The sequence below is a fragment of the Perca flavescens genome, chromosome 16 (assembly GCF_004354835.1).
Source record: "Perca flavescens isolate YP-PL-M2 chromosome 16, PFLA_1.0, whole genome shotgun sequence".
In the NCBI taxonomy this organism is placed as follows: Eukaryota; Metazoa; Chordata; class Actinopteri; order Perciformes; family Percidae; genus Perca; species Perca flavescens.
The window spans coordinates 29763635-29783867 of record NC_041346.1 but is presented as its reverse complement, the minus strand read 5'-3'; the positions used below and the strand labels follow the sequence as shown (position 1 = coordinate 29783867).

Genomic DNA, 20233 nt, shown 5'->3' with positions numbered 1-20233 from the left:
CTCAAAGCTCACAGCTCTGTCAATTAAATCAACTAATCGATTAGTCGACAAAATCCTAGAAATGTTAGTCGACTAAGAACTTCTTTAGTCGAGGACAGCCCTAGTAAAGTGGTGCTTTTAGCAGGACTCTTTGCGGAGAAACTCAGATTTACAGATTTGTCGATTAAATCAACTAATCGATTAGTCGGTACAATGGAATAAGTGTTAGTCGACTAAGAAGTTCTATAATCGAGCACAGCCCTACTCGTATCACAATAATGATATAATATCAATATATATATATATATATATATATATATATATATATATATATATATATATATATATATATGTTGCCCAGCTCTATATTGTCAGATTTCTTTTCCACTCACTTCGTCATCTTTCCTTTTGATGAGTTTCTCCGTCTCCACGTCCGGCGCGGACATCGGCAGCAGAGGGATGGGGCTCTCCACCCGGTCTGCGTTCATCCTGCTTTAAAGATGAAGAGACGAACGTGGAGGATGAGAACATCAAGTCACCCATTTGTTTCATTTGGTCCCCAAACTGCAGGCTTGAAAAAAAAATCAACTGGCAGAGAGTAATGCTCTTCATTTCCTCTTCACGGTCATGTTTCACAACACACAGCTCACAAAACATGGATTGTTACAGTACAGGCCAAACAGTCCTTTTTATTTTCATGACTATTTACATTGTAGATTCTCACTGAAGGCATCAAAACTATGAATGAACACATATGGAATTATGTACTTAACAAAAAAGTGTGAAATAACTGAAAACATGTCTTATATTTTAGATTCTACAAAGTAGCCACCCTTTGCTTTTTTTGATAACTCTGCAAACCCTTGGTGTTCTCTCAATGAGCTTCATGAGGTAGTCACCTGAAATGGTTTTACCTTCACAGGTGTGCTTTGTCAGGGTTCATTAGTGGAATTATTTCCCTTATTAATAAAAAAGCAAAGGGTGGCTACTTTGAAGAATCTAAAATATAAGACATGTTTTCAGTTATTTCACACTTTTTTGTTAAGTACATAATTCCATATGTGTTCATTCATAGTTTTGATGCCTTCAGTGAGAATCTACAATGTAAATAGTCATGAAAATAAAAAGGAAACGCATTGAATGAGAAGGTGTGTCCAAACTTTTGGCCTGTACTGTACGTTGCATGACAATTTGCACAGGCTAGTTTGGAAGTACATTTCCAGGCAGAGCCACAGTCGCACCATTGTGACTGGTTTAAAGAAATACAAACAACCCTGAGCGTTTTTTTTTTCTCCTATCCCAAAATGTCCCAGATAGAGAGGAAACGCCCTCAACATATTCTTTATAAATCTTTACAATCATTCCCCGAAAGAACCGAGCAGACGTGACTTGTTGCACGATCCAAATATTCTTCTAAACGTGACATTTTCAGCGTGGAGCTCGCTAGCTCTAAGGTTGATTTTTGAGAATGGCGACACAGAGAGAGAGAGAGAGAGGAAGGAGAGGGGCAGAGCCTGACATCTGGCGCGTGACGTCAGACTTTATCGTGTAAATGTAGTTCTTTTGATCGAGAATACCTGGGTCAAATGACTAAGTAGTGTTGGAACAATAATCTGTGGGTGGAAACCAGTGGGTTCATTCCTCTTCTCTCTGTGAGCTGGATGATATCAGATACTTCACAGAAGGCCAAAACACACACACACACACACACACACACACACACACACACACACACACAGACACACACACACACACACACACACACAGAGACACATACACACACACACACACACACACACACACACACACACACACACACACACACACACACATACACACACAGAGAGAGACACACACACACACACACACACACACACACACACAGACACACACACACACACACACAGATGCACACATACACACTCATACACACACACACACACACACACAGAGACATATACACACACAGAGACACACACACATAGACACACACATACACAGAGACATATACACACACAGAGACACACACACATAGACACACACACACACACAGAGACACACACACACACACAGACACAGACACACACACACACAGAGACAGACACACACACACAGACAAACACACACACACACACACACAGAGACACACACACACACACACACACACACACACACACACACACACACACACACACACACACACACACACACACACACACACACACACACACACACACACACACACACACACACACAGACACAGACACACACTCAGCCCCCCACCTGGTCATGGTGTGGATGCACTGAGCTCTGTAGTTCTCATAGTGAATGTCGTTGGTGATGTCCTTCAGGTCGTGCATGTGGGTTCTGATCAGCATGGTCCTCAGCTTCACAAAGTCACAGTGGGACGGGTTCTCCACTGCATACAGGACAACCAATCAATCAACCACTCAATCAATAAAGCTATATATATATACATATACATATATATATATATATATATATACATACATATATATATATATATATATATATATATATATATACATATACATACACATAGACACAGTACAGGCCAAAAGTTTGGACACACCTTCTCATTCAATGCGTTTCCTTTTTATTTTCATGACTATTTACATTGTAGATTCTCACTGAAGGCATCAAAACTATGAATGAACACATATGGAATTATGTACTTAACAAAAAAGTGTGAAATAACTGAAAACATGTCTTATATTTTAGATTCTTCAAAGTAGCCACCCTTTGCTTTTTTATTAATAAGGGAAATAATTCCACTAATGAACCCTGACAAGGCACACCTGTGAAGGTAAAACCATTTCAGGTGACTACCTCATGAAGCTCATTGAGAGAACACCAAGGGTTTGCAGAGTTATCAAAAAAAGCAAAGGGTGGCTACTTTGAAGAATCTAAAATATAAGACATGTTTTCAGTTATTTCACACTTTGTTGTTAAGTACATAATTCCATATGTGTTCATTCATAGTTTTGATGCCTTCAGTGAGAATCTACAATGTAAATAGTCATGAAAGTAAAAAGGAAACGCATTGAATGAGAAGGTGTGTCCAAACTTTTGGCCTGTACTGTATATATATATATAGAGGACCTTTCAAAAATAACAAAATGCAAAACAAAGGGCTGTATAGTGAGTGGAAAACGGCAGCTAAAAACAGAAATAAAAAAACAGTAGATTAGAGATGAAAAAAGTATGGATAAAATACAGATAGTTACACATCCCCATAACAGTAAAATGTTTAAAACAATATCAGTCGTTATTAAACGAAAAAGTATAGATCGTTTTAAAAATAACCAAAACAATAAACTGTTAATATAATAAAATACATAAGTATCAACACAAAACCATAAAATAATAAGACATTACGTGAAAGCCAGACTGAATAACACTGAAAATGAACTTTTTTTGGCGTTTTTTTCTGACATTTTTGTCCATTTTTTTCTATGCTTTTGGTGCATTTTTCAAAGTTTTTGTCACTTTTTTCAGCACTTTTTTAAATGTATGGTCAATAAACCTAACTTACATGACATTATACCAATTTTTTTAGTTACATTTAGTTAAAAAGAAATTATGAAGAATTTTTACCATTGGTTAAGATCAGAGGATGTTGTGGTGGATCACAGACAGTCAAAGTTTAGTCAGGATACGGTTTTAAAACCATGTAAAAAATGTTCAAATACTATAACATTTTTATAAAAAAAAAAAAAAATAATCATTATTTTTGTTTAAATGTTGCATGGGTTCCATACAACGGACATTCACGTTACTTTTGGGCAATTTGGTTCAAAAAGAAACCCATATTTCTGATATGAAAAGCTTTAAAAATTGGCTCAAACATAAGAGTTAAAGGTGCTGTAGGTAGGATTGTGAAGATCCAGGACTTAGCCAAAAAATTTGAAGATCAACAACTTCTCAGTCCCTCCTCCCCCTTTTCCGCTAAAGCCCAAAACGGTCTCCTAAGCCCCTCCCCCCACAAGGGAGAATGAATGCATGTGCATTTAAATGACCGGCTTCATGTAGTTCTACTGGAACATAGGGTCAGTTTCAGCAGATATGACAGAAAGGTAGTTTTGTAAGTCTTACCTACTGCAGCTTTAAAAGGTATCAAGATTGGCATCAGGGCTGCTCAGTCACTGAAAATTAGTGTTGTCGTGATAAGTGAGGTTTTTTTAAAACCTCTGCGGAGAGTTCCTTACCCTCGACGATGCCCCACGGGTACAGCCGCCCTCTCACTCTCTGACCTCGGGCTTCGACCACCGTGTTGCTGCCGATCACTGCGAACGGAGTGCTCTCCTGCACCACAAAACCCCAGAAGTCATTTTATCATCGTAACACACACTTCACTGTACCAACCATCACCACTCTGGTTTGGTTGACATAAACCCTTAATTCGCCCATTTACATGTGGAAATGTGCTGGCTCTATACACGCTAAAAGTCCTGATTATTTACATGGAGTCTGGTGGAGATATGCTGGCTCTATACACGCTAAAAGTCCTGATTATTTACATGGAGTCTGGTGGAGATATGCTGGCTCTATACACGCTAAAAGTCCTGATTATTTACATGGAGTCTGGTGGAGATATGCTGGCTCTATACACGCTAAAAGTCCTGATTATTTACATGGAGTCTGGTGGAGATATGCTGGCTCTATACACGCTAAAAGTCTTGATATTTACATGGAGTCTGGTGGAGATATGCTGGCTCTATACACGCTAAAAGTCCTGATTATTTACATGGAGTCTGGTGGAGATATGCTGGCTCTATACACGCTAAAAGTCCTGATTATTTACATGGAGTCTGGTGGAGATATGCTGGCTCTATACACGCTAAAAGTCTTGATATTTACATGGAGTCTGGTGGAGATATGCTGGCTCTATACACGCTAAAAGTCCTGATTATTTACATGGAGTCTGGTGGAGATATGCTGGCTCTATACACACTAAAAGTCCTGATTATTTACATGGAGTCTGGTGGAGATATGCTGGCTCTATACACGCTAAAAGTCCTGATTATTTACATGGAGTCTGGTGGAAATATGCTGGCTCTATACACGCTAAAAGTCCTGATTATTTACATGGAGTCTGGTGGAGATATGCTGGCTCTATACACGCTAAAAGTCCTGATTATTTACATGGAGTCTGGTGGAGATATGCTGGCTCTATACACACTAAAAGTCCTGATTATTTACATGGAGTCTGGTGGAGTTTAGTGACGGGAGATTTCGGGGCTTACTCTTTAAAGGTCCCATGGTATGAAAATGTCACTTTATGAGTTTTTTTTAACATTAATATGAGTTCCCCCAGCCTGCCTGTGGTCCCCCAGTCGCTAGAAATGGTGATAGGTGTAAACCGAGCCCTGGGTATCCTGCTTTGCCTTTGAGAAAATGAAAGCTCAGATGGACCAATCTGGAATCTACTTCAGATACAGTATTAGGGGGACCACTAAGGTCTATATAAAAGAGACTTCAGATACAGTATTAGGAGACCACTAAGGCCTATATAAAAGAGACTTCAGATACAGTATTAGGGGACCATTAAGGTCTATATAAAAGAGACTTCAGATACAGTATTAGGGGACCACTAAGGTCTATATAAAAGAGACTTCAGATACAGTATTAGGGGACCACTAAGGTCTATATAAAAGAGACTTCAGATACAGTATTAGGGGACCATTAAGGTCTATATAAAAGAGACTTCAGATACAGTATTAGGGGACCATTAAGGTCTATATAAAAGAGACTTCAGATACAGTATTAGGGGACCATTAAGGTCTATATAAAAGAGACTTCAGATACAGTATTAGGGGACCACTAAGGTCTATATAAAAGAGACTTCAGATACAGTATTAGGGGACCACTAAGGTCTATATAAAAGAGACTTCAGATACAGTATTAGGGGACCACTAAGGTCTATATAAAAGAGACTTCAGATACAGTATTAGGGGACCACTAAGGACTATATAAAAGCATCCAAAGAGCACTATGTCATGGTAAACAAAAAGGTTTTTCTCTGTAGGGAATAATAATCTGAGCCTGTCAGTGAGAAAATATCAGTGATTAAAACGGCACTTTAAGTGGTCACTAACTGAGGGTAAACATTTCTCCGTTAGGGTTACATTGCAGCCCGTTTCACGGCTGTCGGTTACACTTAGTTACTTTCTCACCACCTGCAAAACACCGATGAGAATAAAATGGAGTGATTGATTCAGACTCCTCGGCTCACCTTCAGCTCTTTATCTATCCGCTTGAACTCCTCGTCCTCGTCAGAGTCGCAGTCGGGGAACTGGTAGACCTTTATCCCTTCCCTGTCAATCTCTTCCCTCAGCTGGAAGACAACAACACACACACACACACACACACACACACACACACACACAAGATGTCATGGATATCAGCAGAAACACACACACACACACACACACACACGCACACACACAAACACACACACAAGATGTCATGGATATCAGCAGAAACACACACGTGTGCGCAAACGCACACACACACAGAAACACAAACACACAAACACACATGCACACGCATGCACACAAGCATATACACGCGCACACACACACACACACACACTCAAGATGTCATGGATGTCAGCAGAAACACACACACACGCACATGCATACACACGAGATATGATGGATATCAGCAGAAACACACACACACGTGCATGCATACACACGAGATATGATGGATATCAGCAGAAACACACACACACGTGCATGCATACACACGAGATATGATGGATATCAGCAGAAACACACACACACGTGCATGCACACACACGCGCACATGCACGCACACACACACACACACACACACACACACACACACACACACACACACACACACACACACACACACACAAACACACTCAAGATGTCATGGATATCAGCAGAAACACACACACACAAACGCACATGCACACACAAACACACACACATGAGATGTGAAGGATATCAGCAGAAACACACATACAAACGCAAACACACACACACAGAAACGCACACACACACACACACACACACACACACACACACACACAAACACACACATAAAACACTCCCACTGAGTCGCTGCCCTGAGAGAAAGCTTTAAATTGTGTCCAGATAGAACCGGAGAGGAGAAGTGAGTCACCACGACTAAAACAAGCTGAACCCCAAACTAATATATAATAATGGGTTTGTTGGGTTTAATGCTGTTCAGCTTCAGCAGTTTTACAATCAGAACTTTATATATACTTTATATATATATATATATATATATATATATATATATATATATATATATATATATATATATATATATATATATATATATATATATATACAGTACAGGCCAAAAGTTTGGACACACCTTTTCATTCAATGCGTTTCCTTTTTATTTTTGTGACTATTTACATTGTAGATTCTCACTGAAGGCATCAAAACTATGAATGAACACATATGGAGTTATGTACTTAACAAAAAAGTGTGAAATAACTGAAAACATGTCTTATATTTTAGATTTTTTGATAACTCTGCAAACCCTTGGTGTTCTCTCAATGAGCTTCATGAGGTAGTCACCTGAAATGGTTTTACCTTCACAGGTGTGCCTTGTCAGGGTTCATTAGTGGAAGTTTTTCCCTTATTAATAAAAAGGCAAAGGGTGGCTACTTTGAAGAATCTAAAATATAAGACATGTTTTCACCTCTCCGTGAACCATCACCTTATCGTGGTGGAGAGGTTTGTGTGTCTCTGTGAACCTGAGGGCTGTGTTGTCTGGAGCTTAGTGCTCCTGGTAGGGTCTCCCAAGGCAAAGTGGTCTCAGGTGAGGGGCCAGACAAAGAATGGTTCAAAAACCCCAATGAAAAAGCTAAGCAGAGATGGAGTGACCCTGCCCGGAGGAAGCCCGGGGCCCCGTCTGGAGCCAGGCCCAGGCGGTGGGCTCGTCGGCGAAGCGCCTGGTGGCGGGTTTGCCACGGAGCCCGGCCGGGCACAGCCCGAACAAGCTACGTGGCAACTCCCTCTCCATCCCATGGGCCCACCACCTGTGGGAGGAACCGTTGGGGTCGGGTGCGATGCCACATGGGTGGCAGTGAAGGTCAGGGGCCTCGACGGACCAGACCCGGGCAGCAGACGCTGGCTCTGGGGACGTGGAACGTCACCTCTCTGTGGGGAAGGAGCCGGAACTGGTGCGGGAGGTGGGCGCTACGGTTAGATCTGGTGGGGCTTACCTCTACGCACAGTCTTGGTTCTGGAACCGTACTCCTGGATAGGGGTTGGACTCTTTTCTTCTCCGGAGTTGCCCAGGGTGTGAGGCGCCGGGCGGGTGTGGGGATACTCACAAGTCCCCGGCTGAGCGCCGCTGTGTTGGAGTTTACCCGGTGGACGAGAGGGTCGCCTCCCTACGCCTGCGGGTTGTGGGGGGGAAAACTCTGACTGTTGTTTGTGCATATGCACCAAACAGGAGTTCGGAGTATTCGGCCTTCTTGGAGACCTTGACTGGAGTCCTGCATGGGGCTCCAGTGGGGACTCCATTGTTCTGCTGGGGGACTTCAACGCACACGTGGGCAATGATGGAGACACCTGAGAGGCGTGATTGGGAGGAACGGCCTCCCTGATCTAAACCAGAGTGGTTGTTTGTTGTTGGACTTCTGTGCTAGTCATGGATTGTCTATAACGAACACCATGTTCGAACATAGGGATGCTCATAAGTGTACCTGGTACCAGAGCACCCTAGGCCGAAGGTCAATGATCGATTTCATAATCGTTTCATCTGATCTGAGGCCGTATGTTTTGGACACTCGGGTGAAGAGAGGGGCAGAGCTGTCAACCGATCACCATCTGGTGGTGAGTTGGGTCAGAGGGTGGGGAAGACTCTGGACAGACCTGGTAAGCCCAAACGTGTAGTGCGGGTAAATTGGGAACGTCTGGAGGAGGCCCCTGTCCAACAGACTTTCAACTCACACCTCCGGCGGAGCTTTTCGTGCATCCCTGTGGAGGCTGGGGGCATTGAACCCAGTGGACAATGTTCAAAGTTTCCATTGCTGAAGCTGCAGCGAGGAGCTGTGGTCTTAGGGTCTTAGGTGCCTCAAGGGGCGGTAACCCACGAACACCGTGGTGGACAACGGTGGTCAGGGAAGCCGTCCGACTGAAGAAGGAGTCTTTCCGGGATATGTTATCCCGGAGGACTCCGGAGGCAGTTGCAGGGTACCGAAGGGCCCGAAGGGCTGCAGCCTCTGCCGTGAAAGAGGCAAAGCAGCGGGTGTGGGAGAAGTTTGAGAAGACATGGAGAAGGACTTTCGGTCGGCACCAAAGTGCTTCTGGAAAACTGTTCGCCACCTCAGGAGGGGGAAGCGGGGAACCATCCAAGCTGTGTACAGTAAGGATGGGACACTGTTGACCTCAACTGAGGAGGTAATAGGGCGGTGGAAGGAGCACTTTGCAGAACTCCTGAATCCGACTAATACGCCCTCTATGTTAGAGGCAGAGCTGGAGGATAATGGGGGATTGTCGTCGATTTCCCAGGCGGAAGTCACTGATGTAGTCAAACAACTACACAGTGGCAAAGCCCCGGGGATTGATGAGATCCGTCCAGAAATGCTCAAGGCTCTGGGTGTGGAGGGGCTGTCCTGGTTGACACGCCTTTTCAACATTGCGTGGAAGTCTGGGACGGTGCCAAAGGAGTGGCAGACTGGGGTGGTGGTTCCCCTTTTAAAAAGGGGGACCAGAGGGTGTGTGCCAATTATAGGGGTATCACACTTCTCAGCCTCCCTGGTAAAGTCTACTCCAAGGTGCTGGAAAGGAGGGTTCGGCCAATAGTCGAACCTCGGGTTGAGGAGGAACAATGCGGATTCCGTCCTGGTCGTGGAACAACGGACCAGCTCTTCACTCTCGCAAGGATCCTGGAGGGAGCCTGGGAGTATGCCCAACCGGTCTACATGTGTTTTGTGGATTTGGAGAAGGCGTATGACCGGGTCCCCCGGGAGATACTGTGGGAGGTGCTGCGGGAGTATGGGGTGAGGGGGTCTCTTCTCAGGGCCATCCAATCTCTGTACAACCAAAGCGAGAGCTGTGTCCGGGTTCTCGGTAGTAAGTCGGACTCTTTTCAGGTGAGGGTTGGCCTCCGCCAGGGCTGCGCTTTGTCACCAATCCTGTTTGTAGTATTTATGGACAGGATATCGAGGCGTAGTCGGGGTGGGGAGGGGTTGCAGTTTGGTGGGCTGGGGATCTCATCGCTGCTCTTTGCAGATGATGTGGTCCTGATGGCATCATTGGCCTGCGACCTTCAGCACTCACTGGATCGGTTCGCAACCGAGTGTGAAGCGGTTGGGATGAGGATCAGCACCTCTAAATCTGAGGCCATGGTTCTCAGCAGGAAACCGATGGAATGCCTTCTCCAGGTAGGGAATGAGTCCTTACCCCAAGTGAAGGAGTTCAAGTATCTTGGGGTTGTGTTCGCGAGTGAGGGGACAATGGAGCGGGAGATTGGTCGGAGAATCGGGCGCAGCGGGTGCGGTATTGCATTCAATCTATCGCACCGTTAGATTTAAAAGAGAGCTTAGCCAGAAGGCAAAGCTCTCGATCTACCGGTCAGTTTTCGTTCCTACCCTCACCTATGGTCATGAAGGCTGGGTCATGACCGAAAGAACGAGATCCAGGGTACAAGCGGCGAAATGGGTTTCCTCAGGAGGGTGGCTGGCGTCTCCCTTAGAGATAGGGTGAGAAGCTCAGTCATCCGTGAGGAGCTCGGAGTAGAGCCGCTGCTCTTTCGCGCGTCGAAAGGAGCCAGTTGAGGTGGTTCGGGCATCTGGTAAGGATGCCCCCTGGGCGCCTCCCTAGGGAGGTGTTCCAGGCACGTCCAGCTGGGAGGAGGCCTCGGGGAAGACCCAGGACTAGGTGGAGGGATTATATCTCCAACCTGGCCTGGGAACGCCTCGGGATCCCCCAGTCGGAGCTGGTTAATGTTGCTCGGGAAAGGGAAGTTTGGGGTCCCCTGCTGGAGCTGCTCCCCCCGCGACCCGACACCGGATAAGCGGACGAAGATGGATGGATGGATGGATGGATGGAAGACATGTTTTCAGTTATTTCACACTTTTTTGTTACATAAAGTACATAATTCCATATGTGTTCATTCATAGTTTTGATGCCTTCAGTGAGAATCTACAATGTAAATAGGCATGAAAATAAAAAGGAAACGCATTGAATGAGAAAGTGTGTCCAAACTTTTGGCCTGTACTATATATATATATATATATATATATATATATATATATATATATATATATATATATATATATATCAATATCAACACAAGACAAAACATATTGCATCAGATCAGATTCAGAATCTAAAAAAAGAACATTTAAAAATCCCAATATATTTAAACGTGCTACAGTATATAAATGTTATAAAGGCCTAGTTCAACAACTAATCATTTTCTGGTTGTATGCTTCTTAAATGTGAACATTTGATGCTTTTCTTTGTCATAAATGCTGTGCTGTGATTTTTTTTGTGATTGTTTGGGGGGCAAAAATCCTTGATTATGCGGCACGTTTTCTGAAAAAAATGCGATATGGAATATGCTATATGATATTTATGCAATTTTATGCGATGAAATTGCGGGAACTTGCAAAAACTGGTGTTTGATGAACACAACAACCTGCTTTTCGATGATGTTCACGTCGTAATTACGTCACTTTATAACGTTCCCATGGCAACAGGAGAAAATGGCTGCTCTTGTGTGAAGTAAACGCAACATTTTTCAACTTTCTGCTGAGATATATTATGGGACTTTTTTGCAATGAAAATGCGGGGATTATGAAATCATGCAAGCCCTGAATATTTTGTGCAGAAATCTTTTTGCGGCAAAAGTGCAGCTTATTTGAAAAAATGCGGCTCCCCCCCAAATAAATATGCAGACTTTGGCTGATTATGCGTTGAATTATGCGATCGCAATAATCACGTCTTTCTGGAGGGACTGATAAAGGGACAAATGCCCATTCCTATCATTTTAGCCCCTGAATCGGAGATAAGCAAACAGGCTAAAAAAAAAAAAACTAACCTTAAATTGCCGAACAAATCTGAGATGTGGGCAGCAATTCAAAAGTTGCTTACATTTCTTTCCATTTATGGATAAAACAAACGAGATGAAACATGTTAATTAAGAGAACTTTAGAGGTGTCGGTAGGTGTATTTTTATGTATTACTTCGGACAGAACCAGGCTAGCTGTTTGCCCCGTTTCCAGTGTTTATGCTAAGCTAGGCTAACCACATCCTGACTCCAGCTCTGTACTGAACACACAGGGCCCTATCTTGCTGGTCTTACAGGGGGGTGTGTTCAGGTGCATTCTGGGCGCGCTGGTCTTACAGGGAGGTGTGTTCAGGTGCATTCTGGGCGCGCTGGTCTTACAGGGAGGTGTGTTCAGGTGCATTCAGCCTTTTCAGTCACTATTTCCAGAGTTTATACTGTGGTATGTTTACAATGATTGTTTTATGATGAGTGAATGAACAGCTGCTACTTTCTTACCCTCTCTTTGAGTTTCTTTATCTCTACTTTCTTACCCTCTCTATGAGTTTCTTTATCTCTACTTTCTTACCCTCTCTTTGAGCTTCTTTATCTCATCTTTCTTACCCTCTCTTTGAGTTTCTTTATTTCTACTTTCTTACCCTCTCTTTGAGTTTCTTAATCTCTACTTTCTTACCCTCTCTTTGAGTTTCTTTATCTCATCTTTCTTACCCTCTCTTTGAGTTTCTTTATCTCTACTTTCTTACCCTCTCTTTGAGTTTCTTTATTTCTACTTTCTTACCCTCTCTTTGAGTTTCTTAATCTCTACTTTCTTACCCTCTCTTTGAGTTTCTTTATCTCATCTTTCTTACCCTCTCTTTGAGCTTCTTTATCTCATCTTTCTTACCCTCTCTTTGAGCTTCTTTATCTCATCTTTCTTACCCTCTCTATGAGTTTCTTTATCTCATCTTTCTTACCCTCTCTTTAAGTTTCTTAATCTCTACTTTCTTACCCTCTCTTTAAGTTTCTTAATCTCTACTTTCTTACCCTCTCTTTGAGTTTCTTTATCTCTACTTTCTTACCCTCTCTTTGAGTTTCTTTATCTCTACTTTCTTACACTCTCTTTGAGTTTCTTTATCTCTACTTTCTTACCCTCTCTTTGAGCTTCTTTATTTCTACTTTCTTACCCTCTCTTTAAGTTTCTTTATCTCATCTTTCTTACCCTCTCTTTAAGTTTCTTTATCTCATCTTTCTTACCCTCTCTTTGAGTTTCTTTATCTCATCTTTCTTACCCTCTCTTTGAGTTTCTTTATCTCATCTTTCTTACCCTCTCTTTTAGCTTTGTTATGTCATCTTTCTTACCCTCTCTTTGAGTTTCTTTATCTCATCTTTCTTACCCTCTCTTTTAGCTTCGTTATGTCATCTTTCTTACCCTCTCTTTGAGTTTCTTTATCTCGGTGGGCGTGAGGCAGTCGGCCTTGGCGATGAGAGGAACCACGTTCACTTTGTCCTGCAGCGCCTGCATGAACTGGATGTCGATGGGACGGAGCCTGCGGGACGACATGAACTTCACTCACCATTTTAATAACACACAAAAATGCCACATGTGTGTACTTGGTGTGTGTGTGTGTACTCGACTGTGTGTGTGTTTGTGTGTGTATGCGTGCATGCATGCGTGCATGTGTGTGAGTGTGCGTGCGTGCATGCATGTGTGCATCTGTGTATGTGTGTGTGTATGCGTGCATGTGAGTGTGTGTGTGTACTCGACTGTGTGTGTGTGTGTGTGTGTACTCGACTGTGTGTGTGTGTGTGTGCGTGCGTGCATGTGTGTGAGTGTGTATTTGTGTACCCAACTGTGTGTCTGTGTGTGTGTTTGTGTGTGCGTGCGTGCATGCATATGTGTTTTAGTTTGTGTACGTGTGTGTACTGAAATGTGTGTGTGTGTGTGTTTTTGTGTGCATGCGTGCGTACAGGCATGTGTGTGTGTGCATGTGCGTGTGTGTGTACTTGACTGTGTCTGTGTGCGTGTGTGCATTTGCTTGTGTGTGTGTGTGTGCGTGTACTTGACTGTGTCTGTGTTAAGTGTGTGTGTGTGTGTGTGTGTGTGTGTGTGTGTGTGTGTGTGTGTGTGTGTTTTACCCGTGTCCAAACGGAGGTATGAAGTACAGGCAGCAGTGCACTCGGTTGTCCTGGATGTTCTTCCTGTTGAGTCCGCTCTCGTCTCTGAAATAATGTTCAAACTGCTGGTCGATGTAGTCCGTGATGGACGTCCAGCTGCAGAACACACAAACACACCTTCATCACGTCCAATAATACCAATATCTAACGCAAAAGCTCAACATCTGCTCAAGTACTGTAGTACTTAGTCTGTCCTTCCAGAAAAATGTTTTTTTCAACAATCCTTGATTATGTGGCACGTTTTCTTAAACAATATGCGGGATATTTATGCAATTTTATGCAATGAAATTGTGGGAACTTGCAAAAACTGCCGTTTTTGCAATTTAGTGATTTATAAACCAGCAAAAGTATTTTGAAATCAATTCTTTGAGGCACTGGAAGCCAGTGTAGAGACTTCAGTACTGGAGTGATGTGATCCACTTCCTTGGTTTTAGTGAGGACTCGAGCAGCAGCGTTCTGAATCAGCTGCAGCTGTCTGATTGATTTTTTAGGGAGACCTGTAAAGACACCGTTACAGTAGTCAAGTCTACTGAAGATAAAAGCATTGACAAGATTTTCCAGATCCTTCTGAGATATAAGTCCTTTAACCCTTGATATATTTTTAAGGTGATAATAGGCTGATTTTGTAATTGTCTTAATATGGCTGTTAAAATTCAGGTCTGAGTCCATGACTACACCAAGATTTCTTGCTTTGTCTGTTGTTTTTAAGATTGTTGTTTGAAGCTGAGTACTGACCTTTAATCGTTCCTCTTTAGCTCCACAAACAACCACCTCAGTTTTTTCTTCATTTAATTTGAAAAAGTTCTGGCACATCCAGTCGTTAATTTGTTCAATGCACTTATTCATTTGTTGTATTGGGCTATAGTTCCCTGGCGATAAGGTTATGTAAATTTGTGTGTCATCCGCATAACTATGGTAACTTATTTTGTTGTTTTCCATAATCTGAACCAGTGGAAGCATGTAGATGTTGAACAGAAGAGGCCCCAGAACAGAGCCTTGGGGAACTCTGCACGTCACATTTGTATGCTCAGATGTATAATTACCTATAGACACAAAGTAGTCCCTATTCTTTAAATAGGATTCAAACCACTTTAGTACTGAGCCAGAAAGACCAACCTAGTTTTCCAATCGGTCAAGCAATGTCATGGTCTACCGTATCAAATGCAGCACTGAGATCAAGTAATACTAAGACTGAAATTTTGCCACTATCTGTGTTTAAGTGGAGGTCATTAAAGACTTTAACAAGAGCCGTCTCGGTGCTGTGGTGTGGTCGAAAACCTGACAGGAAGGCATCAAAACTGTTGTTCAGTGATAAGAAAAGGTTGAGTTGTTGTTAAAAACGCTTTTTCTATGATTTTACTTAAAAATGGAAGGTTTGATATTGGCCTATAGTTGCTCATTGGTGTCGTGTCTAGATTGTTCTTTTTTAGGAGTGGCTTGATGACTGCAGTTTTCAGGGCCTGTGGGAAGATACCTGAGAGCAGGGATGTGTTTACAATATTTACAAGATCAGAAGCCAAACAATTCAAAACATTCTTGAAAACATCCGTTGGTAGAATATCGAGGCAACAGGAGGAGGTTTTCAGATGTTGTATAATGTCCTGCAGATTTTTAAGGTTGATCGTATGAAATTGTGTCATGTTGGAATTTGTTTTGCGAGAAAACTGTGACAACACATATCCTGTACTTGATATGGAAGCACTGACTGTTTGTTCATCCTTAGTTCCAAATTATAAATGCAAAGTCTCTCTTTATAAATGTTATAATGGACCTGGAGATTAGTTTTTCGCCAGTTGCGTTCATCTTTTCGACACTCTCTTTTTTCTGTTCTCACAACTATAAAATTTCTCCATGGAGATCTTTTCTTACCAGAGACAGCTTTGACCTTAGTGGGAGCAATAGCATCAATAACATTTGTTATTTTACAGTTGAAATTATCTACAAGCTCAGTCGCTGAGGCCCCAGTGAGGGTGGGCGTAGAGGAGAAAAGCTGAATGAATGATTCACTGGTGTTTTCAGTGATATACCGTTTTCTGATTAACTTTGTTTGAACACTTTTGGGCAGAGAGATAGTGCCGTTAAAGAAAACACAGGAATGATCAGAGAGAGCAACATCAGTCACCACAACCTTGGAAATGTTCAGACCCTTGGAGATAATCAAGTCCAGAGTGTGCCCCTTATTGTGCGTGGGCTGTGTCACATGCTGAGTCAGTCCATAGCTCTCAAAAACACAACACAGTTCTTTGGTCCCTCGGTCCTGGGGGTTGTCAACATGAATGTTAAAATCACCAGCAATAATTACACATTATAGACAACAGTTCAGTAAAGTCATCAAAGAAGTTTGCACAGTATTTGGGTGGCCTGTAGATATTTAGAAGTAGAGCTTGAGGGGAGGATCTCAGCTGAAGAGCCACATATTCAAAAGAAGCAACATTTCCATGAGATAATTGCGTACATTTGAGTCATTAAACAAAATGGCGACTCCACCTCCTTTCTTATTCACTCTATTCTCACTCATACAACTGAAGTTAGGGGGGGCTGACTCAATGAGAACAGCAGCACTGTTATTATTGTCCAACCAGGTTTCAGTTAAAAACATAAAATCAAGATTGTGCTTAATCATTGATTAAACATGATTTTCCTGCCAAAGACCTAACGTTTAGTAGTGCTAGGGTTAGTGCGTTTTCATTTTTTGGGACAGACTGTGGCTGACGAGGAATGGATGCTAAAAATGTCCAAAGTTTGCAGTTAAGTGCTTATTCGCCATTCTTTTTCTATTACCTATCACAACATAAATTGTGGAAGAGTCTAATACGCAGGGCCCAGGCTTGTCTTGGAAAGAGTCATATAGCACAGCCCATATCAGTTAATGCTTGCTGCATTTTGCACACAAGCATCCTTATCAGTTTGGGGAGGAGTTAGCTGCCGTCCTTGAGGGGGCAGAGGTGCCTGGCGTTTTACGATGGGAGAAGGAAGGGGGGCATACTTGGTTCCAGCATTTACCAGCTGCTTCATCTGGTCAGTGAACTCCAACATGGGGATGGGGGAAAGAGGGGAGAGCGACGCAACTGTCGGTACACGATCCGTTCTGCCTACACGATCCGTTCTGCACATGCGCAAGATATTACTGTTTACGACCTGCACGATCTGTTCAACGCTAGCCTATGGGCTAGCCTCCACCGGGAAGCTAACGTTAGTTAAGCTGACAGCTAGATTCAGTCTTAAATGACGTTAAGTCAAACTTAACGGGAAAAGCAGACTACAGCTACATTAAGACTTTACAGTAATAACAATAAAGACAAGTATTGAGTGATTGTATTTTAAATGAAGGTCTGGGACCGAAACGTTGTATTTTTCTAAATAAATTATTGCTTGCGTAATTGTCAGTGTGCGGGATTTTCTCTCAACAATTTTAGATCGGTTACCTTTGATCATCTTCTACGCACCTGCCCGACCAAAGAGGTGTGCAAAAAAGTTTTCTCACGTTGCACAAATGAGCACAAGTAAAGTAGAACTGACGTTAACAGCTGTTATATATGTTAACGTTTATTTTTCCGTTTTATTTTGAGGGGTCTTTTAAAGTTATTACATGCTGTCTCAGCTGGCGGTTAGCCGAATTAGCTGTTAGCTAAACTAACGTTAGCTTGGCTGTCGACAGGAAGCGTCGTAAATCCTCGTACAACAGCGCATGCGCGAACATTTTGCGCATGTGCAGAACGGATCGTGTACCGTCATCGTCCTCAAAGGCATCGTGGTTGTCAAAGGGGTTTGAGGAGTGTTGGACGGGTGAGAAGGGGGGGTCTGAGATTTCTCATCTCCGCTCTGTAGTGTCCCATGGTCAAATCTTTGCCTGGGTGGGGGCTGTGGTGGCTCACTGCCGCACTTTGTTGTGTCTTCCTCTTGTTTTGGTTCATCTTGTCTCGTGCCCTTGGCCGAGGGAGCAGATGTATGGCGCAGAACGTAAAGTAGGCTAGAGGTGAACAGCTTTACTCCTGGCTTGTTAAGGAAGAGTCCATGTGCTTTAAAAAGATGTCTGCAGCCCCAGAAAATGTTAAAATTGTCAATGAACTGCAGAGAATGGTCGGTACATGCATTTGAAAGCCATCTGTTCAGTGCCAACAGTCTGCCGAATCTCTCAGCTCCTCTTCTGACTGGCGGTATAGGGCCACTGATAAACACCTTTGTGTTTTTTTTTACCTTTTAGATTTTATGGATATCTATATTTAAATACATACGCAAATAATAAATATTTTTTTATATTATGTTAGTAGATACTTTTTTAAATATCGCGCGCTGAGCCTGTTCTTGTCCTTGCCGGGACATATGTCGTTGCTTTTTTTCTTGTTGTTTATTTTTTCTTTTATGTGTGGTGCAAGGGTTGCTCTGTGTGAGCACCCTAAATTTCGTTGTACCTTCACAGTGCAATGACAATAAAGGCTATTCTATTCTATTCTATTCTTTTCTTTTCTTAGGGAGCTGACTGTGTTCAACAGATTCATAAAGTCACGATTCAGCACTTCAGACTCTTGCTTTACAACATCATTTGACCCTATATGCAGTATAATGTTCTTCACAGTTGGGTGTGCTGCTACGATATCCTGGATTCTTTGGGCCAGGTCAGACACCATGTCTTTGGGAAAATAGATTATTTTGGTGTTTTTACTGCTTTTTATATCTTTCACAGCAGAGTCACCCACAATCAGAGTTTGGGGCCCAGTCATTAGCTTTCCCTGTAGCTTTTTACTTTTAGAATTGCTCTCAGTCCTTACCCTGCTGTGTGACGATGAGACGTAATCCAGGTCATGTCCAGGGTCCTGCAGAAGAGGAGCAAATCTGTTCTTCACCTGCACACTCAGTTGTTGGGGAGGCATTTTGTTGCCGATTTTCCCTTTTGTAGCTGTCCACGACTGTGTCCTACTAAGTACAGGGGTTGAAGAGGCGCTCTGCCTGGGTGATAATGCAGGCCAGCCGGTCGTATCACAAATCTCAGGGCGCTGTGTCCTGCCCGTTAGTCGTCCTCCCATTTCCCAGGAAAATTATTTACTCTTAGGCTTTGCACCAAAAGAGTTCCAGGGAGGACTGCCTGTTTCTTTGTGGTCTTGCTGGTGCTAGTTAGCCGTGTGTTAGCATGCTTTTGTCCATTGTTTTGGGTCACTGGTAAAGTGGTGTCATTTCCACATGATCTGTTCACTTCCACGTTTACTTCCAACCGGGAAATTTTGGTTTCCAGAACTGCAATCTTCTGAAGGAGTTTGTAGTAGTGCTCCATGGAGAAGGGTGGCATCTTTCTGCTAATTAGCGTTTAGCTACAGTCACTTTAAGACAGGCTTGAGCTATTGGTAGGCCTCGCTCACGCAGAAAAATGTTCAAATATGGCAATAGCCTTCTATGTCTACAAAAAATGTATAGTCCAGTGATTTATAAGTATCCAAGAGCCGCAATTTCTCTCAGATGAAAAGCAAGATTATCAGCAGAAATATGCAAGTAGAGGCAGGAGCAAGCAGTAGAGCGTCTTCACAAGAGCGAGAGAAAGGAGTTATTTATTATTTATGTTTATGGATAACTTTGCAAAATAGCCGGAAAGTACAAGCTTACCCAGGCTGAAATCCTGTTCATGACACCAGTTTACTGTCTGATGAAATCGCCTGCAATCCTTCTTATTTTATTTAAAGTGCTCATATTCTGCTCATTTCCAGGTTCATAATTGTATTTAGAGGTTATATCAGAATAGGTTTACATGGTTTTAATTTTCAAAAAACTTGTTGTTCTGCACTTTGCTGCAGCTCCTCTTTTCACCCTGTGTGTTAAGCTCTCTGTTTTAGCTACAGAGTGAGACTTCTCACTTCTGTTCCATCTTTGTTGGGAGTCACACATGCTCAGTAGCTAGGTAAGGACTACTAGCCAGTCAGAAGCAGAGTATGAGGGCGTGCCCTGACAGTACCTAGGTAAGGACTACTAGCCAGTCAGAAGCAGAGTATGAGGGCGTGCCATGCTAGCAGCTAGGCGAGCATTATAACGTGTGTTCCAAAGTGACCACGTTGGTCTCTGA

The 20233-nt window shown here is 42.8% G+C and overlaps 1 protein-coding gene across 6 annotated transcripts in view; it reads right to left on the bottom strand.

Moving 5' to 3' along the window:
* Positions 1-20233, bottom strand: part of septin5b (septin 5b) — a 43011-nt gene that overhangs the window by 1125 nt on the left and 21653 nt on the right. For 4 of the 6 annotated variants that reach the window (XM_028601148.1, XM_028601149.1, XM_028601147.1 and 1 more), the window contains exons 7-12: positions 14146-14280; positions 13439-13556; positions 6236-6337; positions 4209-4305; positions 2263-2398; positions 372-471 (exon numbers count right to left, since the gene is read on the bottom strand). In XM_028601148.1, the coding sequence (XP_028456949.1) occupies positions 372-471; positions 2263-2398; positions 4209-4305; positions 6236-6337; positions 13439-13556; positions 14146-14280 (688 nt within the window). Of the gene's footprint in view, positions 1-371; positions 472-1585; positions 1637-2262; positions 2399-4208; positions 4306-6235; positions 6338-13438; positions 13557-14145; positions 14281-20233 lie in introns of those variants that run through there. The other 2 variants (XM_028601151.1, XM_028601152.1) reach the window with 2 other exon arrangements.